The sequence below is a fragment of the Hemitrygon akajei genome, chromosome 26, assembly GCF_048418815.1.
Source record: "Hemitrygon akajei chromosome 26, sHemAka1.3, whole genome shotgun sequence".
In the NCBI taxonomy this organism is placed as follows: domain Eukaryota; kingdom Metazoa; phylum Chordata; class Chondrichthyes; order Myliobatiformes; family Dasyatidae; genus Hemitrygon; species Hemitrygon akajei.
The window spans coordinates 49,425,165-49,449,560 of record NC_133149.1 but is presented as its reverse complement, the minus strand read 5'-3'; the positions used below and the strand labels follow the sequence as shown (position 1 = coordinate 49,449,560).

The following is a 24,396-nucleotide window of genomic DNA, read 5'->3' as shown; positions in this document are numbered from 1 at the left end:
ACGTGAACGGAGAGACTCTGAGATGGAACAGGACAGAAAGTACGGTCAGGGACGGGAACGGAGAGACTCTGAGATGGAACAGGACAGAAAGTACGGTCAGGGACGGGAACGGAGAGACTCTGAGATAGAACAGGACAGAAAGTACGGTCAGGGACGTGAACGGAGAGACTCTGAGATAGAACCGGACAGAAAGTACGGTCAGGGACGGGAACGGAGAGTCTCTGAGATGGAACAGGACAGAAAGTACGGTCAGGGACGGGAACGGAGAGACTCTGACATAGAACAGGACAGAAAGTACGGTCAGGGACGGGAACGGAGAGACTCTGAGATAGAACAGGACAGAAAGTACGGTCAGGGACGTGAACGGAGAGACTCTGAGATGGAACAGGACAGAAAGTACGGTCAGGGACGTGAACGGAGAGACTCTGAGATAGAACAGGACAGAAAGTACGGTCAGGGACGTGAACGGAGAGACTCTGAGATGGAACAGGACAGAAAGTACGGTCAGGGACGGGAACGGAGAGACTCTGAGATGGAACAGGACAGAAAGTACGGTCAGGGACATGAACGGAGAGACTCTGAGATAGAACAGGACAGAAAGTACGGTCAGGGACGGGAACGGAGAGACTCTGAGATGGAACAGGACAGAAAGTACGGTCAGGGACATGAACGGAGAGACTCTGAGATAGAACAGGACAGAAAGTACGGTCAGGGACGTGAACGGAGAGACTCTGAGATGGAACAGGACAGAAAGTACGGTCAGGGACGTGAACGGAGAGACTCTGAGATAGAACAGGACAGAAAGTACGGTCAGGGACGTGAACGGAGAGACTCTGAGATGGAACAGGACAGAAAGTACGGTCAGGGACGGGAACGGAGAGACTCTGAGATGGAACAGGACAGAAAGTACGGTCAGGGACATGAACGGAGAGACTCTGAGATAGAACAGGACAGAAAGTACGGTCAGGGACGGGAACGGAGAGACTCTGAGATGGAACAGGACAGAAAGTACGGTCAGGGACATGAACGGAGAGACTCTGAGATGGAACAGGACAGAAAGTACGGTCAGGGACGTGAACGGAGAGACTCTGAGATAGAACAGGACAGAAAGTACGGTCAGGGACGGGAACGGAGAGACTGAGATGGAACAGGACAGAAAGTACGGTCAGGGACGGGAACGGAGAGACTCTGAGATGGAACAGGACAGAAAGTACGGTCAGGGACGTGAACGGAGAGACTCTGAGATGGAACAGGACAGAAAGTATGGTCAGGGACGGGAACGGAGAGACTCTGAGATGGAACAGGACAGAAAGTACGGTCAGGGACGGGAACGGAGAGACTCTGAGATGGAACAGGACAGAAAGTACGGTCAGGGACGGGAACGGAGAGACTCTGAGATGGAACAGGACAGAAAGTACGGTCAGGGACGGGAACGGAGAGACTCTGAGATAGAACAGGACAGAAAGTATGGTCAGGGACGGGAACGGAGAGACTCTGAGATGGAACAGGACAGAAAGTACGGTCAGGGACGGGAACGGAGAGACTCTGAGATGGAACAGGACAGAAAGTACGGTCAGGGACGGGAACGGAGAGACTCTGAGATGGAACAGGACAGAAAGTACGGTCAGGGACGGGAACGGAGAGACTCTGAGATGGAACAGGACAGAAAGTACGGTCAGGGACGGGAACGGAGAGACTCTGAGATAGAACAGGACAGAAAGTACGGTCAGGGACGGGAACGGAGAGACTCTGAGATGGAACAGGACAGAAAGTACGGTCAGGGACGGGAACGGAGAGACTCTGAGATGGAACAGGACAGAAAGTACGGTCAGGGACGGGAACGGAGAGACTCTGAGATGGAACAGGACAGAAAGTACGGTCAGGGACGTGAACGGAGAGACTCTGAGATGGAACAGGACAGAAAGTATGGTCAGGGACGGGAACGGAGAGACTCTGAGATGGAACAGGACAGAAAGTACGGTAAGGGACGGGAACGGAGAGACTCTGAGATGGAACAGGACAGAAAGTACGGTCAGGGACGGGAACGGAGAGACTCTGAGATGGAACAGGACAGAAAGTACGGTCAGGGACGGGAACGGAGAGACTCTGAGATGGAACAGGACAGAAAGTACGGTCAGGGACGGGAACGGAGAGACTCTGAGATGGAACAGGACAGAAAGTACGGTCAGGGACGGGAACGGAGAGACTCTGAGATGGAACAGGACAGAAAGTATGGTCAGGGACGGGAACGGAGAGACTCTGAGATGGAACAGGACAGAAAGTACGGTCAGGGACGGGAACGGAGAGACTCTGAGATGGAACAGGACAGAAAGTACGGTCAGGGACGGGAACGGAGAGACTCTGAGATGGAACAGGACAGAAAGTACGGTCAGGGACGGGAACGGAGAGACTCTGAGATGGAACAGGACAGAAAGTACGGTCAGGGACGTGAACGGAGAGACTCTGAGATGGAACAGGACAGAAAGTATGGTCAGGGACGGGAACGGAGAGACTCTGAGATGGAACAGGACAGAAAGTACGGTCAGGGACGGGAACGGAGAGACTCTGAGATGGAACAGGACAGAAAGTACGGTCAGGGACGGGAACGGAGAGACTCTGAGATGGAACAGGACAGAAAGTACGGTCAGGGACGGGAACGGAGAGACTCTGAGATAGAACAGGACAGAAAGTACGGTCAGGGACGGGAACGGAGAGACTCTGAGATGGAACAGGACAGAAAGTACGGTCAGGGACGGGAACGGAGAGACTCTGAGATGGAACAGGACAGAAAGTACGGTCAGGGACGGGAACGGAGAGACTCTGAGATGGAACAGGACAGAAAGTACGGTCAGGGACGTGAACGGAGAGACTCTGAGATGGAACAGGACAGAAAGTATGGTCAGGGACGGGAACGGAGAGACTCTGAGATGGAACAGGACAGAAAGTACGGTAAGGGACGGGAACGGAGAGACTCTGAGATGGAACAGGACAGAAAGTACGGTCAGGGACGGGAACGGAGAGACTCTGAGATGGAACAGGACAGAAAGTACGGTCAGGGACGGGAACGGAGAGACTCTGAGATGGAACAGGACAGAAAGTACGGTCAGGGACGGGAACGGAGAGACTCTGAGATGGAACAGGACAGAAAGTACGGTCAGGGACGGGAACGGAGAGACTCTGAGATGGAACAGGACAGAAAGTACGGTCAGGGACATGAACGGAGAGACTCTGAGATAGAACAGGACAGAAAGTACGGTCAGGGACGGGAACGGAGAGACTCTGAGATGGAACAGGACAGAAAGTACGGTCAGGGACGGGAACGGAGAGACTCTGAGATAGAACAGGACAGAAAGTACGGTCAGGGACGGGAACGGAGAGACTCTGAGATGGAACAGGACAGAAAGTACGGTCAGGGACGTGAACGGAGAGACTCTGAGATGGAACAGGACAGAAAGTATGGTCAGGGACGGGAACGGAGAGACTCTGAGATGGAACAGGACAGAAAGTACGGTCAGGGACGGGAACGGAGAGACTCTGAGATGGAACAGGACAGAAAGTACGGTCAGGGACGGGAACGGAGAGACTCTGAGATGGAACAGGACAGAAAGTACGGTCAGGGACGGGAACGGAGAGACTCTGAGATAGAACAGGACAGAAAGTATGGTCAGGGACGGGAACGGAGAGACTCTGAGATGGAACAGGACAGAAAGTACGGTCAGGGACGGGAACTTGGGGCCGCCTGTTGGGAGTCCGTGCGTGAGATTTAGATTTCAGGTTGGCTGACAGGGAGCTCACCCCCGGACTGGGTTTGGAAAGAGTGTTGATGGGTTGTGTCTGCAGAGCCGAGGGGGAGTACGTGACGAGGCACAGTGGGCGTTACTCCCTCGGAAGCCGGAGACTGGGAGAGGAAGTGATTTAGACACAGCAGTTGCTTAATGCTGAGAGTGCGGAGGAAGCCTGCTTAGTGCTTCCAGAATCTTCTGTCGGAGCTCTTCTTCCTGAACGGCAGGGTGACTCCCTGTTCAGAACATTTTGTTACAGGCGCTTTGCCTTCTGTGGTGACTCACTGTCCCTCTCCACGCTCACATTAACCACGGCACTTCTCGGCTGTTAAACCACTGTGGGGTTGTCATTACCGCGAACAACTGCTGGCAGCTCTCAGCGGGTCAGAAAGCACAATCCTTTCAAGTCAATTACAGCTGCTGACTCGCATGAGCCCGAACGTTAACTCTTCGTGGCGGCTGCCTGACTCCCACCGACTCCCACCCCTTCTTGCGGGCCGCGTGATTTCCGCGATTCCCCCCGGGAAGTGACACTGGCCAGGGGGGTCATACAGCAGGGAGGCAGCCCTTCGGCCCGTCTGGTCCCTGTTACCCCCCCCGAACCGGTCTCGGCTCCCCGCGGTTGGCCCCGTAGTTCTCTGAACCTCCTGCGCACCGGTAAGGGGGGGGTGTAGATAAATAAACAGAGAGAGGCGGAAGGCGTGCAGAATTCGGGGACGCCTGTGCTGTGTCTCAGTTCTTCCTATCGCTTGCACGGTTTATCTTCTTCTCCCGCGCGTCGGATGTTCGTCGCCTTGGTTTCCCGCGGATTCTGTCGCGTCCCTTTGTTTCATGGGTGGACGCCTGCAAGAAGGCGGGTCTCCAGGCTGTTGATGGTATACAGCCGGCCTCTCCTTTTCCGCGGATCGGGAAAACCCGGAAGTTCTCTCTCCAGCACTTGTCATTCGAGCATGTGCAGTCTATTTTTTCTTGTGTTTATTCCCTAAACAATACGGCATGACAACGATCTACATAGCATTTACATTGTATTGGGTGTTATAAGTAATCTAGAAATGACTTAAAAATACAGGCAGTCCCCGGGTTATGAACGAGTTCCGTTCCTGAGTCCGTCTTTAAGTCGGATTTGAAGTCCGGACAGGTACATCCGGTATTATTTAGCGTCCGTTAGTCAAACGTTTGTCTTAGTATATAGTACATATTTTACCTTTCTCTGCATATAAAACACTTAAGAAACATACGTATCTCAATAATTAAACCACTGCGTTGCTTAGTAATAATTGTAGCTTTCATCGGGACAGGGCCTTTCACATTCTCCATTAAAATTGTTCCGATCGTTGACCGACTGTAGCCTAACGCTTTTCCAATGACCGATGGTGTTTCACCTCTTTCCCATCGCTTTATTACTTCCACCGTATTTTCAATCGCGATCGTGATTATTTTCGAGAACAGAAACACCGCGGATTCAGAGCTGCGCCACCAGGTCCTAAAGTCCACATGTTAAATAAAGTCCGGGGTTCCGCTGGGTCCTAAAGACCACCGCAGTGAAACATGTTAAATACGGGTCTTCAGCATCCGCGAGTTTTGGTATCTGCGGGGCGGGGGGGGGGTGTGGTCCTGGAACCAATCCCCTGCAGATAAGGAGGGCCGACTGTACATACTTCGATAACAAGTTTAAACTCTGAGCTTTCTGAACGAGCAATTTGTCGTCACTTATTTGTTGCTGTTGAGCTGTTCAGTCGAGTCGGACTCTTCGTGACCTCGTGGACCGTAAGGTCTTTGTGGCAAAGATACGGAGGTAGATTGCCGGGCCTTTCTTCCCCACAGACCCTGCTGCTGCCCGGGCTGGGTTTTGAACTCAGGACCACCTGCCTCGCAGTCCGGGCCAATCTCGTCGCACCACCAGCCGATTTATAGTCGATTATTGTCGTGTACTCGTGCCGTAGGTCAGCAAACGTCAGGACCTGTGCCAGCGGATTTTAAAGTCGATTCTGATGGCCACAGAAAACTACAGCTCAGGAGCAGGCCCTTCAACCCGTCACATCCGTGCTGAACCGTCCAAACTCCCGTCAGCCCGCACCGGGACCGTACCCCTCCTGCACGGAGTTGAAACGGAGCTGGCCGCTCGTTCCACGCTCTCACTGCCCTCCGAGTGAAGACGTCTCCCCCCTCGTGACCCACTCTCTTCACCCACGACCTCTGGTTGTAGCCCCACCCACCCTCGGCGGAAAAAGCCTGCTCGTGCTTACCCCATCTGTACCCCTCATGATTTTATATGCCCCCATCAAATCTCCTCTCAATCTTCTACGCCCCAAGGAATAAAGTCCTGACCTACTCAGGCTTCTCCGAATTGGATTTGGTTTGTTACTGTCACAAGACCGAGCAGCGGACTTAGGTTGTCCAGCCCATCGAGTCTGAACGGTGTCTGATTACTCTCTGAATGGTGTCTGATTACTCTCTGAATGGTGTCTGATTACTCTCTGAATGGTGTCAAGTTAGGAAAAGGGGAAGTACAACGAGATCCAGGTGTCCTTGTCCATCAGTCGCTGAAAGTCAGCATGCAGGTACAGCAGGCAGTGAAGAAAGCTAATGGCATGCTGGCCTTCATAACAAGGGGAGTTGAGTTTCGGAGCAAAGAGGTCCTTCTGCAGCTGTACAGAGCCCTGGTGAGACCACACCTGGAGTATTGTGTGCAGTTCTGGTCTCCAAATTTGAGGAAGGACATTCTTGCTATTGAGGGAGTGCAGCGTAGGTTCACGAGGTTGATTCCCGGGATGGCGGGACTGTCATATGTTGAAAGATTGGAGCGACTGGGCTTGTATACACTGGAATTTAGAAGGATGAGTGGGATCTGATTGAGACATATAAGATTATTAAGGGATTGGACACGCTGGAGGCAGGAAGCATGTTCCCGCTGATGGGTGAATCCAGAACCAGAGGCCACAGTTTAAGAATAAGGGGTAGGCCATTTAGAACGGAGTTGAGGAAAAACTTTTTCACCCAGAGAGTTGTGGATATGTGGAACGCTCTGCCCCGGAAGGCAGTGGAGGCCAATTCTCTGGATGCTTTCAAGAGAGAGTTAGATAGAGCTCTTATAGATAGCGGGGTCAGGGGATATGGGGAGAAGGCAGGAACGGGGTTACTGATTGTGGATGGTCAGCCATGATCACAGTGAATGGCGGTGCTGGCTCGAAGGGCCGAATGGCCTACTCCTGCACCTATTGTCTGTTGTCTTTGCCACTTATCTTGCATGATGTGTGCACGCACATCACACGGTACCTCGAGATAGTCCGAGACTTCATAAAAAATATGAGAAGAGTGCAGAATGAAAGGGGGCAACAGGAGGTGCGGGGTAGGTTGTGAGGGCAGGAAGCCATCCTGTGGGACAGGGAGGACACGAAGCCTTTCGATCCGTGCATCGAGGCAGCACGGGGGGGGGAGGGAGGGAGTGAGGGGGCAAGGTCAGAACGACGCAGACAAGCTGAGGCAGCGGGTCCACCTGACCGTAACCAGGGGGCCGCCCGGTCGTTTATAACAGCGGGGAAGAGGTTCTCCCCGGGCCTGGCGGTACGTGGCTCCGGGGTTTCCGGTGTCTTCGGCCTGCGAGGGGGGGGGGGTGGGAGAGAGACTGCCCAGGGTGGGGTGGCTGTCTGACTTCTGGCTACGCAAGCAAAGGTCCGGGTGGGGCGTCGAGTGGCCGGTTTGCCCTCCCACGCCCGCAGCCCGCAGAGTGCTTAACTGATACCGTACCTGGGTAAACGACCGTACGGGCGCTCGAGGAGCCCAGAAGATTTTTTTTTAAATTACTTCGCGGGATTTCCCCACGAGGCACGCGAGCCCAGCAGCCCCCGGTTCAGGCCCAGCCGAATCGCGGGACGATTTACAACGACCGGTTACCCTGCTAGCCAGTATGCCTGCGTAGCTCCCAGAGGAAACCCGAGCAGTCTCATCTCAGTTATTTCCTTGTTTCAAAATCAGAAGCCGGTTAACAAATTTCACGACAATAAGCCCTGATTCTGATTATTCAGATGAAGGGCAGAACAGGCCTTTCCAGCTCGCAGTTTATCCCGAGCCTAATCGCGGGACGATTTACAACGACCGGTTAGCATACTGGTCATACTGGTGGAAAATTGGACCACCGGGCAGGAAAACCACACGTTCCCGTGGTGGTGGTGGGGGGGGCGGGTTGCGTGGGGAACGTACAAATGACTCGCAGGTGACCGAGAGACACGGGAGCAAAATTAGGCCGTTCGGCCCGTCGACCCCCTTCCGCCGTTTCGCCACGGCCGCTGATCCGTTTCCCCGCCCGGCCTCGAGTCGAACTGCGAACTCCAACTCCCTGCCGTTGCTACGCCACCCAGCCGACGGGCACTGGGAGCTGTACGGATGAAGGGGGAAGCTCCCTGTAAATCGCCACTTCCCGCCTGAGCAAAACCCCGATTCGGGCAGCCGGTGACCGAGGCCTCGCGGCTCCCGACTAACGCCCCGGTCCGTCTCCGCAGGTAAACGGGTGCCTCCTGGACCCGCTGCCCCCGTCGATACCGAGGAAGGGGTGCCCCCCGACGCCCAGCAACATGATGGAGACGTCGATCGACGAGGGGATAGAGACGGAGGTGGACTCGGAGGAGGACCCCGCCCAGGTCTACGCGTCCTTCCAGGCGATGAGGTGTGGTCAGCGCCGACACACTCTGACCGAAGTCAGCGACCAGCCAGGGGTGCTGCCCAGCACAGGTAGGAAGGGATTGTCCCCCCCGGGAACGCTGAGGGGCCTGAACCAGCAACCCCACAATGGCTCCTGAGCAGGGGGCCGCCAACCTGGGGCCAGCGGACCCCTTCGCTCAGTGGGAGGGGTCCACAGCGTGTAGAAAGGAATCTGACAGGAGAGGAGAGTGGACCGTGGGAGAAAGGGAAGGAGGAGGGACACCAGGGGGAGGTGATGGGTGGGGAAGGTAAAGGGCTGGAGAGGAAGGAATCTGATAGGAGAGGAGAGTGGACCGTGGGAGAAAGGGAAGGAGGAGGGACACCAGGGGGAGGTGATGGGTGGGGAAGGTAAAGGGCTGGAGAGGAAGGAATCTGATAGGAGAGGAGAGTGGACCGTGGGAGAAAGGGAAGGAGGAGGGACACCAGGGGGAGGTGATGGGTGGGAAAGGTAAAGGGCTGGAGAGGAAGGAATCTGATAGGAGAGGAGAGTGGACCGTGGGAGAAAGGGAAGGAGGAGGGACACCAGGGGGAGGTGACGGGTGGGAGAGGTAAAGGGCTGGAGAGGAAGGAATCTGATAGGAGAGGAGAGTGGACCGTGGGAGAAAGGGAAGGAGGAGGGACACCAGGGAGAGGTGATGGGTGGGAAAGGTAAAGGGCTGGAGAGGAAGGAATCTGACAGGAGAGGAGAGTGGACCGTGGGAGAAAGGGAAGGAGGAGGGACACCAGGGGGAGGTGACGGGTGGGAGAGGTAAAGGGCTGGAGAGGAGGGACACCAGGGGGAGGTGATGGGTGGGAAAGATAAAGGGCTGGAGAGGAAGGAATCTGATAGGAGAGGAGAGTGGACCGTGGGAGAAAGGGAAGGAGGAGGGACACCAGGGGGAGGTGATGGGTGGGAAAGGTAAAGGGCTGGAGAGGAAGGAATCTGACAGGACAGGAGAGTGGACCGTGGGAGAAAGGGAAGGAGGAGGGACACCAGGGGAGAGGTGATGGGTGGGGAAGGTAAAGGGCTGGAGAGGAAGGAATCTGATAGGAGAGGAGAGTGGACCGTGGGAGAAAGGGAAGGAGGAGGGACACCAGGGGGAGGTGATGGGTGGGAAAGGGCTGGAGAGGAAGGAATCTGATAGGAGAGGAGAGTGGACCGTGGGAGAAAGGGAAGGAGGAGGGACATCAGGGGGAGGTGAGGGGTGGGAAAGGTAAAGGGCTGGAGAGGAGAGTGGACCGTGGGAGAAAGGGAAGGAGGAGGGACATCAGGGGGAGGTGATGGGTGGGAGAGGTAAAGGGCTGGAGAGGAAGGAATCTGATAGGAGAGGAGAGTGGACCGTGGGAGAAAGGGAAGGAGGAGGGACACCAGGAGGAGGTGATGGGTGGGAAAGGTAAAGGGCTGGAGAGGAAGGAATCTGACAGGAGAGGAGAGTGGACCGTGGGAGAAAGGGAAGGAGGAGGGACACCAGGGGGAGGTGACGGGTGGGAAAGGTAAAGGGCTGGAGAGGAAGGAATCTGATAGGAGAGGAGAGTGGACCGTGGGAGAAAGGGAAGGAGGAGGGACACCAGGGGGAGGTGATGGGTGGGAAAGGTGAAGGGCTGGAGAGGAAGGAATCTGACAGGAGAGGAGAGTGGACCGTGGGAGAAAGGGAAGGAGGAGGGACACCAGTGGGAGGTGACAGGTGGGAAAGGTAAAGGGCTGGAGAGGAAGGAATCTGATAGGAGAGGAGAGTGGACCGTGGGAGAAAGGGAAGGAGGAGAGACACCAGGGGGAGGTGACGGGTGGGAAAGGTAAAGGGCTGGTGAGGAAGGAATCTGACGGGAGAGGAGAGTGGACCGTGGGAGAGAGGGAAGGAGGAGGGACACCAGGGGGAGGTGATGGGTGGGGAAGGTAAAGGGCTGGAGGGGAAGGAATCTGACAGGAGAGGAGAGTGGACCATGGGAGAAAGGGAAGGCGGAGGGACACCAGGGGGAGGTGATGGGTGGGGAAGGTAAAGGGCTGGAGGGGAAGGAATCTGACAGGAGAGGAGAGTGGACTGTGGGAGAAAGGGAAGGAGGAGGGACACCAGGGGGAGGTGATGGGTGGGGAAGGTAAAGGGCTGGAGAGGAAGGAATCTGATAGGAGAGGAGAGTGGACCATGGGAGAAAGGGAAGGCGGAGGGACACCAGGGGGAGGTGATGGGTGGGGAAGGTAAAGGGCTGGAGGGGAAGGAATCTGATAGGAGAGGAGAGTGGACCGTGGGAGAAAGGGAAGGAGGAGGGACACCAGGGGGAGGTGATGGGTGGGGAAGGTAAAGGGCTGGAGAGGAAGGAATCTGATAGGAGAGGAGAGTGGGCCGTGGGAGAAAGGGAAGGAGGAGGGACACCAGGGGGAGGTGACGGGTGGGAAAGGTAAAGGGCTGGAGAGGAAGGAATCTGATAGGAGAGGAGAGTGGACCGTGGGAGAAAGGGGAGGAGGAGGGGCACCAGGGGGAGGTGATGAGTGGGAAAGGTAAAGGGCTGGAGAGGAAGGAATCTGATAGGAGAGGAGAGTGGACCGTGGGAGAAAGGGAAGGAGGAGGGACACCAAGGGGAAGTGATGGGTGGGAAAGTTAAAGGGCTGGAGAGGAAGGAATCTGACAGGAGAGGAGAGTGGACCGTGGGAGAAAGGGAAGGAGGAGGGACACCAGGGGGAGGTGATGGATGGGAAAGTTAAAGGGCTGGAGAGGAAGGAATCTGATAGGAGAGGAGAGTGGACTGCAGACGCTGGAATCCCAGAGCAACACGCATCCACAAGATGCTGGTCAAACTCGGTAGCTCAGGCAGCATCTATGGAGGGGTATAAACAGTGAGCGTTTTAGGCCGAAACCCTTCTTTAGGACTCGGAAGGAAGGGGGAATAAGAGGGAAGGACAATCGAGAAGGCGATAGGTGAAGCCAGTCGGCTGGGGGAGGGATGAAATAAGAAGCGGGGAGGTGATAGGTCGAAAAGGCAGAGGGCTGAGGATGAAGGAATCTGATTGGAGAGGGGAGTGAGACCATGGGAGAAAGGGAAGGAGGCGGAGGGGACACTGGAGGGAGGTGATAGGCCGGTGAGGTGAAGAGGTGGGAGGAGGCCAGAGTGGGGAATTGAAAGAGAGGGAAGGGAAATGTAGGGGGCGGGGAGAAGGGAGGAACTTGATTTTAAGTGCATGTAATTAACCCCACAGGCAAGTAAGGTGCGTGGGCAGCACACTGCGTAGCCCCAGAACGCCCCCCGTATCTCCAGTGGGTGCAGATTTCCCGTCGTTAACATTTCGATCGGTCTGCTCCCTGCGAGGCTCGACGGAGGCAGCTCCCGGCCGCCGGGGGGGGAAGCCCAACGGGAAATGGAGAAGTCCCCAGGTTGTTTGTCGGTGACTGAGCTGTCCGGCTTGGTGGGGTCGGTGTCAAGGGGGCCCGGGGTGGAACTGACCTCTCTGCCTTCGCTCCGGCGCAGGGAAGCTGTACACCGTGGGGGACATTCCGTCCGTGGGGAGCGTCGACGCGGAGTACGAGCTGGGGCTGGCGCGCGGCGAGGACCCGGCGAGGCTGGCCGGCCAGCCCGTGGCCCGGATGACCCCGCCGCTGGCCGGCATCAAGCCCCCCAACCCCGCCATGGAGGCGCTGGCCTCGCAGAAGCGCGAGGTGCAGAACCGGTCCCCGGTCAGCTTCCGCGAGGGCCGGAGAGCCTCGGACACTTCCCTGACGCAAGGTGAGCGCCCTGCCCAGCCCGCCTCAACGTCTGCTTCCTCCGTCCAGCACCGCCGAATTGTTCCTTCAGTTTCTGTACAGATACGGGGCTGCCACCCCCCCGATTCAGACCATACGAGGTGCAGGAACGTAATCTGGCCCTTTAGCCTGTCCAGTCTGCTCCGCCATTCTATCACGGCCCCCCACCCGCTTCGGTTCCTGCCCTGACCAGTCGGCGACCTATCGACCTCTGCCTCAAACACGCCCAACGACCTGGCCTGCCCCAAGCTGACCACGGGGCAATTCGCCAGGACCCGCCAGGCCGACCAACCCCCCCCACGTCTTCCAGCCGCGGGAGGAAACCGGAGCCCCCGGGGGGAAATCCTGACAGCCCGGGGGGGTGGGGGGGTGAAGGGCGTAACTATGACGACGGCTGTAAATGCCACCCCTAGTGACCTTTGTCACTGGGAACTACTCAGCGATTCCGGAGCCTTCCCTGACAGACCGGGGGCCAGTCGGAGTGCGGGAAGCTGGCCGAACATCGACTTTTCCCGTCTGTTCTGGGGGTTGGGGGGTGGGCAGGGCCTCCTTTCGGACACCCTCCAAAGTCGGCCGGTCACGAGGGTGTGGAGTCACACACCGGCTGATGAGCAGTAAGGGAAGGCTTCCACTCCGGGTCAAGTCTCGGCAAGCCATTTCCGTTCTCACTACAATCTGTGTCCTTGTATGCCTGCTGTTACTGATAACTGCCTTTGTCTCCAGGTAATATAATTTTGAAAATCCCATGATATATTGAAGGGATATTGGACTGCGAGGCCGTGATGAAACGGTGGGGCAGAATAATTTTATGCTCCTGTATCTTGCAGTGCAGAGTTTTGCAAAGTTTTTTTTTAAATTGGACAAAAGCATTCAGGGTATTTTCATCCAGTGTTTCCGTGAGCAGTAAGTGGTCCATTACACAGAAGAAAAAATACACATCAACTGAGAAAATTTATGTATTTATCTATTTGTTTTTTTTTAACATTGAGATCCAGCGCTGTCCTTGTAGGCGGAGGTGGGAATTGAACCCTGGTGGCTGGTACTGCGCTGACCGCAACACCGCCGCCACCACGGTGGAGGGAGTTTGTCCCTCGACTGCCTCCCCGCTGCCGCGGCTGGCTGGGGTTGGAACCGCGCGCCTGCTTTGTCACTCCAGAACGGGACACGACTCATGGCGGGGCAGTGCGCGTTGCCGTTTAGAAACGGACTTTAGTGACACCTCTGAGGAGGTCGCGTGAGGCAAAGCCGGTCTGGAAGATTAGAGAGCTAGCAAACGGATGGAGAGGGAGGGAGGGAAAGAGGGAGACTCAGAAGGAGGGAGGGAGGGAGATTCAGAGGGAAAGAGGGAGATTCAGAAGGAGGGAGGGAGAGGGATTCAGAGGGAGGGAGGGAGATTCAGAGGGAGGGAGGGAGATTCAGGAGGAGGGAGGGAGGGAGATTCAGAGGGAGGGAGGGAAAGAGGGAGATTCAGGAGGAGGGAGGGAGGGAGATTCAGAGGGAGGGAGAGAAAGAGGGAGACTCAGGAGGAGGGAGGGAGGGAGATTCAGGGAGGGAGGGAAAGAGGGAGATTCAGGAGGAGGGAGGGAGGGAGATTCAGAGGGAGGGAGGGAAAGAGGGAGATTCAGAAGGAGGGAGGGAGAGGGATTCAGAGGGAGGGAGGGAGATTCAGAAGGGGGAAAGGAGGCTCAGAAGGAACAGGGAGGGAGATTCGGAAGGAGGATTCAGAGGGAGGTAGTAGGTTCGGAGGGAGGGATGGAGGTTCAGAGGGAAGGATGGAGATTCAGAGGGAGGGATGATTCAGAGGGAGGGATGATTCAGAGGGAGGTGGGAGATTCAGAGGGAGGGATGGAGATTCAGAGGGAGGTGGGAGATTCAGAGGAAGGTGGGAGATTCAGAAGGGGGAAAGGAGGATTCAGAGGGAGGTAGTAGGTTCAAAGGGAGGGATGGAGGTTCAGAGGGAAGGATGGAGATTCAGAGGGAAGGATGGAGATTCAGAGGGAGGTGGGAGATTCAGAGGGAGGGATGGAGATTCACAGGGAAGGATGGAGATTCAGAGGGAGGTGGGAGATTCAGAGGGAAGGATGGAGATTCAGAGGGAGGTGGGAGATTCAGAGGGAGGGATGGAGATTCAGAAGGAAGGATGGAGATTCAGAGGGAGATGGGAGATTCAGAGGGAGGGATGGAGATTCAGAGGGAGGGATGGAGATTCAGAGGGAGGTGGGAGATTCAGAGGGAGGGATGGAGATTCAGAGGGAGGTGGGAGATTCAGAGGGAGGGATGGAGATTCAGAGGGAAGGATGGAGATTCAGAGAGAGGTGGGAGATTCAGAGGGAGGGATGGAGATTCAGAGGGAGGGATGGAGATTCAGAGGGAAGGATGGAGATTCAGAGGGAGGTGGGAGATTCAGAGGGAAGGATGGAGATTCAGAGGGAGGGATGGAGATTCAGCAGGAGGGATGGAGATTCAGAGGGAAGGTTGGAGATTCAGAGGGAGATGGGAGATTCAGAGGGAGGGATGGAGATTCAGAGGGAGGGATGGAGATTCACAGGGAAGGATGGAGATTCAGAGGAAGGTGGGAGATTCAGAGGGAAGGATGGAGATTCAGAGGGAGGGATGGAGATTCAGAGGGAAGGATGGAGATTCAGAAGGAGGGATGGAGATTCAGAGGGAGGGATGGAGATTCAGAGGGAGGGATGGAGATTCAGAGGAAGGTGGGAGATTCAGAGGGAGGGATGGAGATTCAGAGGGAGGGATGGAGATTCAGAGGGACGGAGGGAGATTCAGAGGGAGGGATGGAGATTCAGAGGGAGGTGGGAGATTCAGAGGGAAGGATGGAGATTCAGAGGGAGGTGGGAGATTCAGAGGGAGGGATGGAGATTCAGAAGGAAGGATGGAGATTCAGAGGGAGGTGGGAGATTCAGAGGGAGGAACGGAGATTCAGAGGGAGGGATGGAGATTCAGAGGGAGGTGGGAGATTCAGAGGGAAGGATGGAGATTCAGAGGGAGGTGGGAGATTCAGAGGGAGGGATGGAGATTCAGAGGGAAGGATGGAGATTCAGAGGGAGGTGGGAGATTCAGAGGGAAGGATGGAGATTCAGAGGGGGGGATGGAGATTCAGAGGGAGGTGGGAGATTCAGAGGGAGGGATGGAGATTCAGAGGGGGGGATGGAGATTCAGAGAGAGGTGGGAGATTCAGAGGGAGGGATGGAGATTCAGAGGGTGGGATGGAGATTCAGAGGGAGGGATGGAGATTCAGAGAGAGGTGGGAGATTCAGAGGGAGGGATGGAGATTCAAAGGGATGGATGGAGATTCCGAGGGAGGTGGGAGATTCAGAGGGAGGTGGGAGATTCAGAGGGAGGGATGGAGATTCACAGGGAAGGATGGAGATTCAGAGGGAGGTGGGAGATTCAGAGGGAAGGATGGAGATTCAGAGGGAGGTGGGAGATTCAAAGGGATGGATGGAGATTCCGAGGGAGGTGGGAGATTCAGAGGGAGGTGGGAGATTCAGAGGGAGGGATGGAGATTCACAGGGAAGGATGGAGATTCAGAGGGAGGTGGGAGATTCAGAGGGAAGGATGGAGATTCAGAGGGAGGTGGGAGATTCAGAGGGAGGGATGGAGATTCAGAGGGAAGGATGGAGATTCAGAGGGAGGTGGGAGATTCAGAGGGAAGGATGGAGATTCAGAGGGAGGTGGGAGATTCAGAGGGAGGGATGGAGATTCAGAGAGAGGTGGGAGATTCAGAGGGAGGGATGGAGATTCAGAGGGACGGATGGAGATTCAGGGAGGGATGGAACCAGAGAGAGGTGGGAGATTCAGAGGGAGGTGGGAGATTCAGAGGGAGGGATGGAGATTCACAGGGAAGGATGGAGATTCAGAGGGAGGTGGGAGATTCAGAGGGAAGGATGGAGATTCAGAGGGAGGTGGGAGATTCAGAGGGAGGGATGGAGATTCAGAGGGAAGGATGGAGATTCAGAGGGAGGTGGGAGATTCAGAGGGAAGGATGGAGATTCAGAGGGAGGTGGGAGATTCAGAGGGAGGTGGGAGATTCAGAGGGAGGGATGGAGATTCAGAGGGAGGTGGGAGATTCAGAGGGAGGGATGGAGATTCAGAGGGAGGGATGGAGATTCAGAGGGAAGGATGGAGATTCAGAGGGAGGTGGGAGATTCAGAGGGAAGGATGGAGATTCAGAGGGAGGTGGGAGATTCAGAGGGAGATGGGAGGGAGTTTCAGAGGGAGGGGGTGGTGGAGGCATGCACGATTGCCACGGTGAGGCATATGGATAGCAACGTGAAAGGGTGGGGCTTGCAGGGTTAGGGCTGGAATGCTGCGGTGGGCATGGATGAGTTGGGCCGAAGGGCCTGTGACTGTGCGAGCAAGTAGGCCGGGCCTGACCTCCGTCCCGCCCCTCCAGGTATCGTCGCCTTCCGCCAGCACCTCCAGAACCTGGCCAGGACCAAGGGGGTCCTGGAGCTGAACAAGGTGCAGATGCTCTACCAACAGATGAACTCCGACATCGACCTCGACTCCCTCCCGTCAACACAATTACAGAGGCTTCTCACCACCCACAACCAGGTAAACCCGCCCACCGCCATCCTGGCAGTCCTACCCCCCCGGTCACCGTCCCAGGCCGGGACCGCGCACTGCCTGATGTGCGCAGCGGCCAAATTAATAAATGAAATGTTTCGAGTGAAGTTGGGCGCAAGAACGAAGGCAGTTAGAAAGTGATCTCTGTCCTGCTTCTTGCGACCACTGTGAGTTTCCTCCCGTCTAACCTCAACACAAGGATCTCTCCCCCCCATCGCGTGCGGTGCTGTTATTCGCATCTCCGTTCGGCCTCCCGGAAACAGAACCGGGGTGTTCTTCTTCCACGCCTTATTCCTCCTGCGGGTTGTCCTACCCCACTGCCCCTACCAGGACCCCAACACCCATCTAACGAATCCTGTGGGACAGCCAACGGCAGCCGTACCAAAACCCAATCGTCCTCCCTGCTCCTCCCTGACTTCTGTTCTGAGTTTCGCTCATAACGTGACTCATTATCGAGGCACTCAACTCCCCTCAAACCAGCCCGCCAATGCCAAGTTTATATTGAATCCACTTCAAAGTACATTTATTATCGAAGTATATATACGACCCAAGATTCATTATCTTCTGGGCATTCACAGTAAATACGAATGAATATCGAGAACACATGGGATGCAGAGTCCTTGAAAGTTATTGGGAACAGTTCAGTGTTGTTGGGTGGGTGGGTGATGAATGAAGTTATCCCCTCTGGTTCAAGAGCCTGAAGGTTGAGGGGTAATAACAGTCCCTGAACCTGGTGGTGTGGGTCCTGAGGCTCCTGTACCTCCTTCCTGATGGTTGAGGGGTGATAACTGTCCCTGAACCTGGTGGTGTGAGTCCTGAGGCTCCTGTACCTCCTTCCTGATGGTTGAGGGGTAATAACTGCTCCTGTACCTGGTGGTGTGGGCCCTGAGGCTCCTGTACCTCCTTCCTGATGGTTGAGGGGTAATAACTGTTCCTGTACCTGGTGGTGTGGGCCCTGAGGCTCCTGTACCTCCTTCCTGATGGTTGAGGGGTAATAACTGTCCCTGAACCTGGTGGTGTGGGCCCTGAGGCTCCTGTACCTCCTTCCGGATGGTTGAGGGGTAATAACTGTTCTTGAACCTGGTGGTGAGAGTCCTGAGGCTCCTGTACCTCCTTCCTGATGGTTGAGGGGTGATAACTGTTCCTGAACCTGGTGGTGTGGGTCCTGAGGCTCCTGTACCTCCTTCCTGATGGTTGAGGGTAATAACTGTTCCTGAATCTTGTGGTGTGGGTCCTGAGGCTCCCGTACCTCCTTCCTGATGGTTCAGGGGTAATAACTGTCCCTGAACCTGGTGGCGTGGGTCCTGAGGCTCCTGTACCTCCTTCCTGATGGTTGAGGGTAATAACTGTCCCTGAACCTGGTGGTGTGGGTCCTGAGGCTCCCGTACCTCCTTCCTGATGGTTGAGGGTAATAACTGTCCCTGAACCTGGTGGTGTGGGTCCTGAGGCTCCTGTACCTCCTTCCTGATGGTTGAGGGGTAATAAGTCCCTGAACCTGGTGGTGTGGGTCCTGAGGCTCCTGTACCTCCTTCCTGATGGTTGAGGGTAATAACTGTCCCTGAACCTGGTGGTGTGGGTCCTGAGGCTCCCGTACCTCCTTCCTGATGGTTCAGGGGTAATAACTGTCCCTGAACCTGGTGGCGTGGGTCCTGAGGCTCCTGTACCTCCTTCCTGATGGTTGAGGGGTGATAACTGTTCCTGAACGTGGTGGTGTGGGTCCTGAGGCTCCTGTACCTCCTTCCTGATGGTTGAGGGGTAATAACTGTTCCTGAACCTAGTGGTGTGGGACCTGAGGCTCCTGTACCTCCTTCCTGATGGTTGAGGGGTGATAACTGTCCCTGAACCTGGTGGTGTGGGTCCTGAGGCTCCTGTACCTCCTTCCTGATGGTTGAGAGGTGATAACTGTCCCTGAACCTGGTGGTGTGGGTCCTGAGGCTCCTGTACCTCCTTCCTGATGGTTGAGGGGTAATAACTGGCCCTGAACCTGGTGGTGTGGGTCCTGAGGCTCCTGTACCTCCTTCCTGATGGTTATGGGGTAATAACTGTTCCTGAACCTGGTGGTGTGGGTCCTGAGGCTCCTGTACCTCCTTCCTGATGGTTATGGGGTAATAACTGTCCCTGAACCTGGTGGTGTGGGTCCTGAGGCTCCTGTACCTCCTTCCTGATGGTTGAGGGATGATAACTGTTCCTGAACCTGGTGGTGTGGGTCCTGAGGCTCCTGTACCTCCTTCCTGATGGTTGAGAGGTGATAACTGTCCCTGAACCTGGTGGTGTGGGTCCTGAGGCTCCTGTACCTCCTTCCTGATGGTTGAGGGGTAATAACTGGCCCTGAACCTGGTGGTGTGGGTCCTGAGGCTCCTGTACCTCCTTCCTGAAGGTTGAGGGGTGATAACTGTCCCTGAACCTGGTGATGTGGGTCCTGAGGCTCCTGTACCTCCTTCCTGATGGTTGAGTGGTGATAACTGTCCCTGAACCTGGTGGTGTGGGACCTGAGGCTCCTGTACCTCCTTCCTGATGGTTATGGGGTAATAACTGTTCCTGAACCTGGTGGTGTGGGTCCTGAGGCTCCTGTACCTCCTTCCTGATGGTTATGGGGTAATAACTGTCCCTGAACCTGGTGGTGTGGGTCCTGAGGCTCCTGTACCTCCTTCCTGATGGTTGAGGGATGATAACTGTTCCTGAACCTGGTGGTGTGGGTCCTGAGGCTCCTGTACCTCCTTCCTGATGGTTGAGGGGTGATAACTGTCCCTGAACATGGCGGTGTGGGTCCTGAGGCTCCTGTACCTCCTTCCTGATGGTTGAGGGGTGATAACTGTCCCTGAACCTGGTGGTGTGGGTCCTGAGTCTCCTGTACCTCCTTCCTGATGGTTGAGGGGTAATAACTGTCCCTGAACCTGGTGGTGTGGGTCCTGAGGCTCCTGTACCTCCTACCTGATGGTTGAGGGGTGATAACTGTCCCTGAACCTGGTGGTGTGGGTCCTGAGGCTCCTGTACCTCGTTCCTGATGGTTGAGGGGTAATAACTGTCCCTGAACCTGGTGGTGTGGGTCCTGAGGCTCCTGTACCTCGTTCCTGATGGTTGAGGGGTAATAACTGTCCCTGAACCTGGTGGTGTGGGTCCTGAGGCTCCTGTACCTCGTTCCTGATGGTTGAGGGGTGATAACTGTCCCTGAACCTGGTGGTGTGGGTCCTGAGGCTCCTGTACCTCCTTCCTGATGGTTGAGGGGTAATAACTGTCCCTGAACCTGGTGGTGTGGGTCCTGAGGCTCCTGTACCTCCTTCCTGATGGTTGAGGGGTGATAACTGTCCCTGAACCTGGTGGTGTGGGTCCTGAGGCTCCTGTACTTCCTTCCTGATGGTTGAGGGGTGATAACTGTCCCTGAACCTGGTGGTGTGGGTCCTGAGGCTCCTGTACCTCCTTCCTGATGGCTGAGGGGTAATAACTGTCCCTGAACCTGGTGGTGTGGGTCCTGAGGCTCCTGTACCTCCTTCCTGATGGCAGCAGTGAGAAGAGAGCCTGGCCTGGTTACTGGTGGGGAGGGGGTCCTTTAATAAACTGTGAATGAAATGAAACGAAAGATTGTGCCAAAACAGAGGCGTTATCGGTCTAACCTCTCCTTTCAGGATGAGTCTGCACAGCAGCAGGCTGGCGCCTCCCTGTTCCCCAATGGGGTGCACCCGCACCTGTTGTCCAGACGTCAGAGCCTGGAAACGCACTACCTACAGCATCGACTGCCGGTAAGGAGGTCGCACACGGGCTGCGCTCCCGGCTGCGAGAAATAAAGGGGGGGCCAAGAAAAGCAAGTCTAATTGGGCGATGAGACGCAGGAGCATTCAGCCCATCGAGTCTGTTCTGCCATTCAGGAGCAGGGAGGTTCTACTGCAGTTGTACAAGGCCTTGGTGAGACCGCACCTGGAGTATTGTGTGCAGTTTTGTTCCCCTAATCTGAGGAAAGACATTCTTGCCATAGAGGGAGTACAGAGAAGGTTCACCAGATTGATTCCTGGGATGGCAGGACTTTCATATGAAGAAAGACTGGATCGACTAGGCTTATTATACTCACTGGAATTTAGAAGATTGAGGGGGGGATCTTATTGAAATGTATAAAATTCTAAAGGGATTGGACAGGCTAGATGCAGGAAGATTGTTCCCGGATGTTGTGGAAGTCCAGAACGAGGGGTCACAGTTTAAGGATAAAGGGGAAGCCTTTTAGGACCGAGATGAGGAGAAACTTCTTCACACAGAGAGTGGTGAATCTGTGGAATTCTCTGCCAGAGGAAACAGTTGAGGCCAGTTCATTGGCTATATTTAAGAGGAAGTTAGATATGGCCCTTGTGGCTAAAGGGATCAGGGGGTATGGAGAGAAAGCAGGTACAGGGTTCTGAGTTGTATAATCAGCCATGATTAGCATGTTCGGTTAGCACAGCCTCAGTTCAGCGACGTGACTTCCAACAGGGAAGTGAAGGGGATCCTTCTCACGCAGAATGACTCGGAGTTTCCTGCTTTGGCGGCCGCTGAGCGCAGTGTTTATAGGTGATGAGTCTGGTGGATGGCTGTGGAGCGTGGCGGTGGCATAGAGATTCAGACGTGACCTCGTTGGAGCTTCGAGGGAACGTCCCAGTTACTCTGCAGGCAGGAGTGTTCACAAGAGGAGCATGAGAGAAATATCGTGTCCTTAACTGTGAATGAACAGCGCGTGTGTCATGTCTCCAAAACCATTTCAGTCACCTCACGTACGGTGCTGCTGCCGTTTGTCGAGAGAACATTACTGCCTGACCTGCAAAATGAGAGAAAGGGATAGATCTGGAAACGCCTCACGAGCGAGCGAATTACCACTTTGACACAGGAGGAGTTGATTCAGAGATTCCGAGTGTATCTGTCGCGAAAGAACGCAGACTTGAGTGGAACCGGGAAGAGCCCAGTTAGCGGGGAAAAAGACTGATCCCCACAGCAGAAAGAGAGAGAGAGAGAGGGGAAGGAAAAACACAAATCTTGCAAACAGCAGAGGCGACGACAGTGACATTCTGAACCAGACCTGAGTCCTCGGATCCAAACCTCCCGAAGTCTCGGTATTCGGCTGGTCGTGTGGTCGGGGCAAAATCGCTGCCAAGATCGGCACACGGCGCCTGCTGTTTGTTTTGTGCCTGTCGCTTTGACGTCCGGAATCTGCAGATTTCCTCTTGCTTGAGATCCTAAACACACCCCCCCCCCCCCCCCCGCCCCCGGTCTCCTTTCCTTGAATGCTGGAGAGGTAGCAATGGCAGACCAACTGAATAAGTGCTTTGCATTGGTCTTCAGTGCTGGTCAGACACCAGCAGTGTGGTTGAAGCTCCGGGTGACGGCGGGTCGTGAAGCCTGCAAAGTTAGCAAAGCTAGAAAGTAAGTTCTTGGGAAGCTGAAAGGTTTGAGGGTGGATAAGTCACCTGGACCAGGTGGTCTACACCCCGGAGTTCTGATAGAGGTGGCTGAAGAGATTGTGGAGGCATCAGTAGTGATCTTTCAAGAATCACTAGTTTCTGAAATGATTCTGGAAGACTGGAAAACTGCAAATGTCACCCCACTCTTCGAGAAGGGAGAGAGGGAACTGTAGGCCGGTCAGTCTGACCTCCGTGGTTGGGAAGATGTTGGGAGTCAATTATTGAGGACGAGGTCTCAGGGTACTTGGAGGCACGTGATGAAATCTTCTTCTTCGGCTGTCCATAGATTTTCGATGACGACTGAGGCCTGGGCAGGGTTGTGTGGGAGACCGGCAGTTGCCCAAGCTGCAAGTCTCCCCTCTCCACGCCACCGATGTTGTCCGAGGGAAGGGCATTAGGACCCGTGCAGCTTGGCACCGGTGACGTCGCAGAGCAATGTGTAGTTAAGTGCCACACACGAGGAAATCTGCAGGTGCTGGAAATTCAAGCAACACACACAAAATGCCGGTGGAACGCAGCAGGCCAGGCAGCGTCTACAGGGAGAAGCACTGTCGACGTTTCGGGCCGAGACCCTTCGTCAGGACTCAAAACAGGTTCAATACCGCCCCCTGCTGACCGGGAGGATTCAGGAGAGTGGTCCCAACATCTAAAACAGGTTCAATACCGCCCCCTGCTGACCGGGAGGATTCAGGAGAGTGGTCCCAACATCTAAAACAGGTTCAATACCGCCCCCTGCTGACCGGGAGTGTGAGGAGGATTCAGGAGAGTGGTCCCAACATCTAAAACAGGTTCAATACCGCCCCCCTGCTGACCGGGAGGATTCAGGAGAGTGGTCCCAACATCTAAAACAGGTTCAATACCGCCCCCTGCTGACCGGGAGGATTCAGGAGAGTGGTCCCAACATCTAAAACAGGTTCAATACCGCCCCCTGCTGACCGGGAGGATTCAGGAGAGTGGTCCCAACATCTAAAACAGGTTCAATACCGCCCCCTGCTGACCGGGAGTGTGAGGAGGATTCAGGAGAGTGGTCCCAACATCTAAAACAGGTTCAATACCGCCCCCTGCTGACCAGGAGTGTGAGGAGGATTCAGGAGAGTGGTCCCGACATCCAAAACAGGTTCAATACCACCCCCTGCTGACCGGGAGGATTCAGGAGAGTGGTCCCAACATCTAAAACAGGTTCAATACCGCCCCCTGCTGACCGGGAGGATTCAGGAGAGTGGTCCCAACATCTAAAACAGGTTCAATACCACCCCCTGCTGACCGGGAGGATTCAGGAGAGTGGTCCCAACATCTAAAACAGGTTCAATACCGCCCTCTGCTGACCGGGAGTGTGAGGAGGATTCAGGAGAGTGGTCCCAACATCTAAAACAGGTTCAATACCGCCCCCTGCTGACCGGGAGGATTCAGGAGAGTGGTCCCAACATCTAAAACAGGTTCAATACCACCCCCTGCTGACCGGGAGGATTCAGGAGAGTGGTCCCAACATCTAAAACAGGTTCAATACCGTCCCCTGCTGACCGGGAGGATTCAGGAGAGTGGTCCCAACATCTAAAACAGGTTCAATACCGTCCCCTGCTGACCGGGAGGATTCAGGAGAGTGGTCCCAACATCTAAAAAAGGTTCAATACCGCCCCCTGCTGACCAGGAGTGTGAGGAGGATTCAGGAGAGTGGTCCCAACATCTAAAACAGGTTCAATACCACCCCCTGCTGACCGGGAGGATTCAGGAGAGTGGTCCCAACATCTAAAACAGGTTCAATACCGCCCCCTGCTGACCGGGAGGATTCACGAGAGTGGTCCCAACATCTAAAACAGGTTCAATACCGCCCCCTGTTGACCGGGAGGATTCAGGAGAGTGGTCCCAACATCTAAAACAGGTTTAATACCACCCCCTGCTGACCGGGAGGATTCAGGAGAGTGGTCCCAACATCTAAAACAGGTTCAATACCGTCCCCTGCTGACCGGGAGGATTCAGGAGAGTGGTCCCAACATCTAAAACAGGTTCAATACCGCCCCCTGCTGACCGGGAGTGTGAGGAGGATTCAGGAGAGTGGTCCCAACATCTAAAACAGGTTCAATACCGCCCCCTGCTGACCGGGAGGATTCAGGAGAGTGGTCCCAACATCTAAAACAGGTTCAATACCACCCCCTGCTGACCGGGAGGATTCAGGAGAGTGGTCCCAACATCTAAAACAGGTTC

The 24,396-nt window shown here is 55.3% G+C and overlaps 1 protein-coding gene across 1 annotated transcript in view; it reads left to right on the top strand.

Moving 5' to 3' along the window:
• The window catches only part of LOC140716714 (serine/threonine-protein kinase SIK2-like), a 65,609-nt gene that overhangs the window by 29,035 nt on the left and 12,178 nt on the right, over nt 1-24,396 (top strand). Inside the window, exons 4-7 of the mRNA XM_073029525.1 lie at nt 8,282-8,510; nt 11,919-12,173; nt 16,605-16,765; nt 20,401-20,514. Coding sequence (XP_072885626.1) covers nt 8,282-8,510; nt 11,919-12,173; nt 16,605-16,765; nt 20,401-20,514 — 759 coding nt within the window. The remainder of the gene's footprint in view (nt 1-8,281; nt 8,511-11,918; nt 12,174-16,604; nt 16,766-20,400; nt 20,515-24,396) is intronic.